At 36.9% G+C, this 9895-nt stretch overlaps 1 protein-coding gene across 1 annotated transcript in view; it reads left to right on the forward strand.

Moving 5' to 3' along the window:
- ADAM12 (ADAM metallopeptidase domain 12) overlaps positions 1-8367 on the forward strand; it is a 352228-nt gene extending 343861 nt beyond the window's left edge. Inside the window, exons 22-23 of the mRNA XM_077821415.1 lie at positions 5219-5349; positions 8310-8367. Coding sequence (XP_077677541.1) covers positions 5219-5349; positions 8310-8367 — 189 coding nt within the window. The remainder of the gene's footprint in view (positions 1-5218; positions 5350-8309) is intronic.
- Positions 8368-9895: the final 1528 nt, after the last annotated feature.

Below are 9895 nucleotides of genomic sequence, written 5' to 3' on the forward strand. Positions count from 1 at the left end.
ATTATCCAAAAGTTAGATCTTCAGCTGATGTAAATCAGCATAAAGTTATAGCACTTAGTGGATCCAGTCCATAATTTAGGTTAAGTTCATGTATGTTTTTCTTGGTTATTCTGTAATCAGTTGCATGCTATTGCTGTTTTGCCACACCACAATCTCATCTAAATCAACTTGTTATAGGATGTCCTTACTGTAGAACAGTGGTACTCAAATGTTTGTATTGGTAACCCCTTTCACACAGCAAGACTCTGAGCAAGTATAATTTATTTAATTATAAATTAAAAACACATTTTAAATGCTGGAGGCAAAGTGGGGCTTGGGGGTGGAGGCTGACAGCTCACAACCCACTGATGGGTCCCGACTGCCAGTCTGAGAACCCCTGCTGTAGGATATAGTTGGTAAGGCACCAGACCTGTATTTACTGTCTGCATGTTCTGCCACAGTCATCTCAAACTGGGTTTACAGTCAGCTCCCGGATACAGAATCCATTGAAGCACCTTCTTCAAGGCCCCTCTTTCTCACAGTGCATTTTAGATTAGAAAACTCTTCCATAAGCATACCAAAAGAGCTTTGGTCAGAACATACCAAAGGAGCAAATTAGAGTTGATATGCATTGTTTATAGCTGCCTAATATATAAGAAATACACTTTTTTCCCCTCCTAAGCACAGCTGTAACAAGAGCTAGTGCCATTATTGAAAACAGCCCTTTCTCCAAATATAGATGAAAACCCGACATGCTGAACTCGACTCCAGGTTACTGATATAAAACTGGAGAAATAAATCTGTCCATAAACACTTTTAGCTGAGGCTCTGTAGTGGGGGAAACAGGGTCAGGGAAAGGGCCTTATTAGCAGAGATAACCTGAGCAGAGAAGCACCACCTTTTCAGTACTGAGGGCCATACTAGCAAGTTGCCAGGAGCTCTAGGGTTACAACTAATTTCCATGTTCATTTCCATAAATTGACATGGCTTGTGTCAATTTGTATTCCCTGTGATACGCTGAGAATATGAAACACAGCTGTAAAGATGCATCTTTTTTGTTTTCTGTTCTCTCAAACATGCATTTCGCTCCTTGTGAGGGCCACTGTTTTCGTATTGCATTTTCTCCCAGTTAGGTGATTTCTTCTTCGGCCTCTCTCTCCTATCACATCACTGTTTTCCAGTCCATTCTTTGTCACCTCATCCTCTGTAACTCCCTCCTTCAATCATCTGCCTCTACCGCCAGTCTCACCTTTTTCCTGTGCCCCTCCTTGCGCTCCTCATTTTTCTCCTCTTCTCCATTCTGTTTTCCCAACTGCCATAATTACCACCCCCTGCCCGTCCCCATTTTTCCTTTGTCCATCTACTTCATTGCACGCTGCTAATACCACGCTTGTCTCCCTGTGGAAGATATTCCAGAATGACAGAGGGTGTGAATTTCAAGTGAAATAGCTATTCCCAAATAGCTCCTAATGTGCATGTTCCTTCCAGTGTAGCTCCCTCCACTTTCAAATTTTCCCATTAAGCTCTATCTCAGGGATGGGCAAACTACAGCCCGCGGGCTGGATCCGGACCCTCAGGACCCCCAAAAAGACACTTCAGTGGAATGGCTATTCTTGAATAATTGCCCCATGGAGGCAAGTCCAAATGCTAATGATCTGTAACCAAGGTGCTGACGCTTCCTTGTTCTGTGCCTCTCAGCTACACAGTAAGCAGTTCCATTTCCTACTAATGGGCTTGGGGAAAGGAAGGTGCTACTAGCAGAGAGCCATGGGAGAGAAGCTATGAAATAGTAGCTACCTACCATTTAGGATAGGTAAAATGGAGAAAGTAACATTCCTGCACTTTGTTGATCTTGTCTGTAAGATCTTCAGGCCAGGGCCTATTTTTTTTTTTTTTTTTTTTAGCGTGCCTACTCCATTCAGGTCCCCATCTTCATCGTGGGCATCTAGATAGTGCCATAATACAAATAAATAAGAGTAAAAGAATTTTCATTAAGGCCTGATCCTGCAAACACAAGTGAATACGTAACTTTACTTGTTACTTTACTTTGAGTTAGAATGCTCATCTGAGTAAAGCTACTCACATGCCTAAGTAAATACTTGCAGAAGCAGGTCACTTTCATATTATTGTAGGCAGTCAATGGAACAAAGGTTTTATGATGCAAGAAGACTTATTTCCTTCTAATTTCTTGCCATCGCTGTAATACTGATTTTTATTTATTTGGTCATTAACTCTTTGGCAAAGAAAGACCAACTGCAACCAAATATGATATAATAAAATTGCATAGAATCTCTCATGTGCCAACCATATTGAAAGGTGGTTTAAAAAAAACACCAAAACACCACCATCATTACGTTAGGGAACATAAAATATTTCAGTAAGAAGCAATTCTACATAGATGCATACATGCAAGTTTTATTCCTCAAGAAATCTAGCACATCTGGTTTCTTGGAATAGAAAGGCTGCTTCTCTCTTGCAGATTTCAGGTTGTCCATTTTATATCCACTGAAAATTACCAAATTTTGAACAATTTCATTTGCTAGTATCTATAATTGACTTCATAAGCATCATCATTATATTCCCATCACATAGAAAGATATTTACAAGAAATTGCTGTTTTTTCTCCACCATGGCTGATTACTTCATTACTATTTGCAATATCCCTCATATTTTCCTTGTATGAAGTCTATTCTATACACACAAAACAGCACTGATAAGAAAAATGTTTATTCCTTTATTTTAAAGGAGGAAGTTGATAAGAGCTCAAAATTCTTTTGGATGATGGGCAAGATTGACTTTTATGGAGTCAGAGATTGGCTACTATGATAAGTTAAAATAAACAGAAAAAGAATTTTATTTCATGTTGCCATTCCCCACTTACACACAGCATTAGTACAAGTTATGCAGTGACTGCAAGCAAGGAGAGGAGGGACACAAAACTCTAGTTTTAAAAATTGAAACTGTTCTAAACTTGAGCTGACTGAATCCAAAGTTTACCTAAAGTCCAGCTTTTTACGTCTTTGTGATCAGCAGGTTTAGTAGTGGTCATTCCCCATTTCCCTTTGAAAGTGTAATGCTTATGTTGAAAATGAGATGCTTAAACAGATAATGAAAATGCTATACTTCTTTCTGAAAGAGTAATTAATGTACTTAGTTGTTCTTTGTCAAATCGCTCATTGTTTTCCTACTTATAATACCCCTTTAAGCTGCTCTTTTTCTTTTCCATCAACTGCACCTTTATTCCGCCCTAATTTTTAGTAGTGGGGAGTTAGATGATGTAACTTTCAGATTCTTTAAATAAACAATTTGGGGGATTTTGAAGAGGAAGGATGGCCTTATGGTTAAGAAGAGCTGAGTCCATTTTCTCACTCAAAAATGTCCTGTGACACCTTGAACAACTCATTTAATCTATCTGTAAATTGGGGAGATGCACAGATAAATTCATTATTTGGCAGATGCTCAGATGCTCACTAATGAGGTCGATAGTCAATAGCTATTTTTAACACGCGTTAATTTTTCTAGATTAAACAAACATTTAGTGAATTAGTTTGTACAGTTGAAGCCCAGGTTGCACAGATCCATTAAGTTTCCATTAACTAAAAATCATTGTTGGAAGTTTCAGATTCTGGAATAACTCTTGAAATTTGGTGTTCAGAAACCTTTTTTTGCTGAGCTGCACACATGCCAAATTGCAAACAATATTAAATGGTGGTAGTTTTTTGGATCACAAACTGATCAACAAAACATCCTTCTCTCTAAGACCAGTGAAACAATGTTACCATGTATGCAGCAGTTTGAGGACCACACAGTAATGACATTAATTCATGCCTTGCAGCAAGATTACTATTGTTCTCCACTAATGAACTACTTAATTCCACAGTTCTTTTGGCTGAAATAAATTGCAGCTGCATTTATAACAATTCCATGAATGCTCACCAGTCAAACTGGAATCAGACAGGTTGATTCTAGGGTCATCCAAAATTTGCATTTTGAAGTCATTTCCACTGTTGTCATCTCCTGCAGGAAACCTTGTATGTGTTTACTAATTGTAAATTAACCAGGCCAAAAACACTGCCCGAGGAAACAATGGATGATGGAAACTCATTCTGGAGACCTGGATGTGCTATTGGAATGCAGCTGCATCTAGATTTGCAGAGGGAGAGGGTTGTAAGAAAATAAAAGTTGAGCTTGCGCTTTTTTTTTTTTTTTTTTGCTCCTTGTAATGTATAAAGATGACCTGAAAGGGTTTCTTTAGATAACTAAAAATTGTTTGCTTTTTTAAATATTTTATATGGTAGAAATTCAGACCCTGAAAGACACTAACTAGTGAAATTATGACATCACATGAGTTAAACAAATGAAAATTGAGCAACTGAAAAAGGAGGGGATGTTTACTCTAGTTGTTTAAAACTGTTTGTTTTGTTTAGTTTTACATTAACACCTGCTAACTTTCAATGATTAATTAAAATTTTGGACAAAAGATGTCTTTTTAACACCACTGCTTCTTCAATAAAGGAGTGAAGTCACAATACACATGCAATGAGACCCATCAGAGGTTCTCCCACAAAGGTAGTGAAGATCAGATTTGTTATTCACAATATTTCTAAAATAAAAACAAAGAGAAGGAAAAAGACTAAAAAGAAATCCTTTGCAGCCCTCTTTATATATCATAAGACAATAAAAAATAGTAGAAGTTCATTTATTTAAAAAAAAAAAACACTTTACAGATCAACCTTATAAACATATGTGGACACAATGGACTAAATTCATCCTTGATCTAATTGCATTCTTGTTACCCACCCTCCTTTGATTTGCTACTTTCTTTTGTATGGCATGAGCATAATTGAGGGCAGAATATGTCCCACAGTCCAAAACATGAATTATGGAATTACCACATTTGCAGTAGGAAAGTTAAGAGTGAGTTTTATCTAAAAAGGTCTTTTGGTCTAAGTACACCATAGTTCTGAAAATATGCAATATAAAAGACTTGAAAAACTTACATCAATTACATTTGAAGTCTAAAAATTACATTCTGTAATTTGGACATTGTGTGATATGCTGTAGGCTTAAAATGCACCTCTCTGATGAGCATTTAAAAAAATAAAACGACAACAAACCTTAGTGTTCCATGTGTTCTATCTACTGCATATAAAATAGTCTAAAGCAACTCCATTTAAAATCAAGAGTTTATTTTTTCATTTTGTTTACAAAGATTACATGGTCTGATATCTTTTTATAGGAAACTCTCAAACCAAACCCTCCTCAAAAGCCTTTGCCAGCAAATCCTCTGAACAAAACCGCTCGGCTTAACAATGCCTCCAGCCCAATACTTGGACATCAGAAACTTGTGCCTCACATTACTCCTGTAAGGTTAGTTTTGCTAATCAAAATGTTTTTATAACCTGTAGCAAATTCTTTACTGGAACTTGTAGACTCTCCCTTACTTGGAGCTGACTTACCATATTTTTGGAAAAACCACCATCCTCTCCATTTAAATGATCTGTCATCATATAAGGTTCCCTGCACCTCCTTTACCTAGATAAATATATTAGCATTGTGTTTGTATCTTACTCGGTAGTAAACAAGTATATCACAGAGGAGATCAAAAATGAAGACATCTATTATATAGCAGTGAGATATTATACCATAGTAAGTTATATTCTAACTGCACATAAAATACCATTGTATAGCACCTTTATTTATTACCAAGATACACAGCAATCATTTTCTCTCTGTTTACCAAATATGTGAAAGATAGGGCCAGATTCTCAGCTACTATAAATAAATGTAGCTCAATTTTTTTTTTCAATGGAGGTATGCCATTTTATCCCAGCTCAGGATCTGTCTTTAAACATCTAATTCACTTTATTTTTTAAACTCTTATGTAATGGTAATTTCATACTGTACATTACTCAGACTCTAAGGTCAGAAGGGACCATTATGATCGTCTAGTCTGACCTCCTGCACAATGCAGGCCACAGAATCTCACCCACCCACTCCTGCAATAAACCTCTCACCTATGTCTGAGCTATTGAAGTCCTCAAATCATGGTTTAAAGACTTCAAGGTACAGAGAATCCTCCAGCAATTGACCCGGGCCCCATGCTACAGAGGAAGGTGAAAAACCCCCAGGGCCTCTTCCAATTTGCCCTGGAGAAAAATGCCTTCCCGACCCCAAATATGGCGATCAGCTGAACCCTGAGCATATGGGCACGATTCACCAGCCAGATACCCAGGAAAGAATTCTCTGTAGTAACTCAGATCCCACCCCATCTAACATCCCATCGCAGGACATTAAATATTCATGGTAAATAGGCCCAAAGATCAATTAATTGCCAAAATCATGTTATCCTATCATACCATCTCCTCCATAAACTTATCGAGTTTAATCTTGAAGCCATATAGGTCTTTTGCCCCCACTGCTTCCTATTGTGATCCTCTAGTCTGACCGCCTGCAAGGAATGATGAAGAAAGACTGTGGCAAGGAGCACAAGAAAAAGATAGAGAGCCTTACTCTACAGCCCTCATAAAGGCAAAACTCATGCAAGAGCTATTTGATCTTATATAATGTATGAAAGACCACATGCAATAACTTTGCACATTGAGATGATATTCTTCTGGATCAACAATGCTTTATTGGCAGGCACCTCCTATAAGGAAGCATGCCATTATTTTATAGTTTCAGCATTACCAGAAAGTAATGTAGTTGGCAGTGGTTCAGAAATGTAGTGTCACAAAGGATGCGAGGATTTCATTACATTACTTGGGAAGAATTCCTGGTGAATAAAACAGAATAAAACTAAAAACATACAAGCAAATAAGTTCAAACAGGGATAGCAAAGATTTGCAGTAAAATCATCCATACTGTAGATACAGAAAACTGTTTTGAAGCTTCAGTGCTTTGCTTTGTGGTTTCTGTGTCAACACACGATTTAAGCTGTGCCCATTAAAAAAAAGCAAATACAGTTTTTCTTTCAAAATCAGGGCATTGCAGTTACTTTTCATGAGGAAAACTGTGTGGCAAGATAAGTGTTTGTTTTTACACACCCCTGCCTCCCGCCAAAAAAGTGAACAAACAAGCAGATAGTGATGTTGCAGCACAAACTGAGATTGTGAAAATTTTTCAGTAGCACAAGAGAGATGTCTCTTACAGCAGCTGCTTCGAAAGAATCCAGTAGCTAGCCTTTTTAGACAGCACAGTACTGCTGCAGACAACTAGAACTGGGGATGATAGCATTGCCACCCTTTTGAAAGATGATAGCAATTTAACAGAGACTCATATTTGATAGGAAGGTGGGGTTTTTTTAACTAGTGTAGCCCTGTATATTGGAAATGTACACTGAGAATCTTCATTATATTCTTCCCTGAGCCATCTGAACCCCATACCTCCTCCATACACAAACATTTAATCCTTTTAGGTGGTATTTTAAAGGGTACCTCTTAGACCTTATCTTCACTAGGAAGTTTTATCACCCTTTATCTAGAAATTCTCACCCATGTTAACACCAGTTCATCTCCACCAATGGTAGCACCAGTGGGGGATCTAGTATAAATAAGGCTCCATTAACGTCCAAATTTCCATTTTATTATTGTATCATCTAACCCTAAAGTTTAAATCTTCTACGCTTTAAAAAAAAAAGTCTCAAAGAAATAAAAATAATGGCGTTGGAAGTACATAGCAGTTCTACCCTGAGGCACCTAGTGTGATGCTCAGCTCAGAAAACTGAAAAATAAAACCAAAATAACATTTTACTTTCCTAATAATTCTGTATGTTATGCATAGCTCTTAACTTACCAGTATTACTCTTCCATGTGGAAGATCCATGGGAGGGAGAGAGGAGTTCTTCTAAGACCCTGTATTGCGTCCCAGTAAGATGCTCCTAAGAAGCAGTAACAGTACTTCAAAGTGGCATCTTTGAACTGGTAGCTACAGTACAGGACTAAGAAGCATTTTTTAAAAGTGTCCTAAATTAAGTGACCCCATAGGGAGCTAAGTAAGGTTAGAACACACACGTAAAACTTAAGCCTAGTTCTGCCACTGGTCAGAGGAAAATGTTTTAACAGCTGAAGGGACTTGTATGAGGGTCACACAAGGAATCTGCTTCTGTCATGAGAGCAAATCTGATGGTGGCTTCAAAAGAAGTTGGACGTCCTATCTTTTTCCAACATAAAAGTTCTGTGCTTCTTCTCCACAAAATGAAGATAAAATTGGTAAACCCCTTTATTGCTGAATGAATTAAGCTATACATCCTAATGCCAAAATTAAAAAACAGAAGAAGTTTAACAATTTGACATTTTCATTTATATATTTCTCATCTTTTTTTAAAACAGACCTGCACCTAAACATCCACAAGTGCCCAGATCCAGCAACACTGCCTATGTGAAATGACAAGAAAATCTGACACCTTTCTGAAAAAAGTGAAGACAGAAGTTTGCACTATCTTTAAACTCCAACTAGAGTGGGTTTAAAAATATAACAATACTTAGAATTTTTAATGTTTAAAACACCATTATTTTTAAGAACTCTGAGCTACTGCTTTTGGTGCTGTGCTGTGCTATGGTGCTCGTGTACTTGCTCAGGTACTTGTAAATTATTAATTTATGATTAATATTTATTACAGTGCAGTGCACTGTAGTAGATATTTTTTTTTTTACCATAGCTGAGTTTTCCTAGGAAGGAAGCCTTTTTTATAATATTTTAGTGAACTTGAAACATTCTGCTTTGTGTCTTATGTAGAGTGTTTAGGTTTGATCTATTCTTTATAGAGTATTGATACTCATGGATAAATCAATGAATAAACAACTCTAGTGATTTCAATGGTTTATAACAAACCTTTGAACGATTACATCAGGGTGAGCCATGTTTTCTGGAATCCAGTGAAATGCCCGATATCTGCACACAAATGTATACCGTATCTGTTTAACCAAAATAACTGTTACTAGTTGTACTGTAATTTCAAGAGGCCTGGTATCACTGTTGGAAATTGTCAGGAAATCTGTACTTAAAGGGAGCATATTGGTTTTGGACAAATACTATATATCATAAAATTGTACTTTTAGCTCACGGTTTTATCAAACACAACACAATCATTCCATATCAATGCAGATTCAGGCCTTCCAATATAATTACATTTTTTGATGCTTTGGTAATTAGATACATTCAATATCATATAAGATAGTGACATCTTACTATGCAATACAGCTATACAGTCAAATACATTGAAAACACTAAGATGCTATATTTACAAATAATTGTTTTAAAAATAGATTATATGCATTTCTGCTGCCTCACTTCTGCTTATCAACTGTATTTTTCATATTTACTACTGTTTTGTATCTAACTTCTAAAATGTTTTTGTCTTCTCTGATGGATTTTTTCCCCCTTTTTAATCTCCAAAATACTCATACTCCTGTGAACGAAGTGTTAAAAAGACATACTTTAGTATAAAGACATGATGTATCTGAAAACATGGACAGGATCTTCATATCTCTTGAATACCATTCAGTGTAAAAAGAAAAGCTACTTTTGCCCTTCATCTGTACATCTAATCTTCATCAAAAAGCAGAGATCGGAAATCAATAGCTTTCTGATTTTATTTCTTAATTCACACGGCTGAAATTGTTAGAGGAATATTTTAACTCCCGCTTTAGTTCCCTCAAATCACCATGTGGTGGATCATCTCTTTTACAGTGATAAACAATCAAGCTACTACTGACCATTGCTCCACATGTGGGTTAAATTATATTAGGAAAATGGCCATTTTGCGGCAAAGGCTCAGTGACAGCTCCTCCCTACCTTTTCCACCACCCTGACCTAGCCCAACTAATGTTGTAAACACTTCCACTGAGCGTAGATGCAACAAATTCATTTTCAATACTGCTACAGGAAACTTGAGTGTGTGCGGTCCCTTCCACAC

This window comes from Eretmochelys imbricata, chromosome 7 (genome assembly GCF_965152235.1).
Source record: "Eretmochelys imbricata isolate rEreImb1 chromosome 7, rEreImb1.hap1, whole genome shotgun sequence".
Lineage (NCBI taxonomy): Eukaryota > Metazoa > Chordata > Testudines > Cheloniidae > Eretmochelys > Eretmochelys imbricata.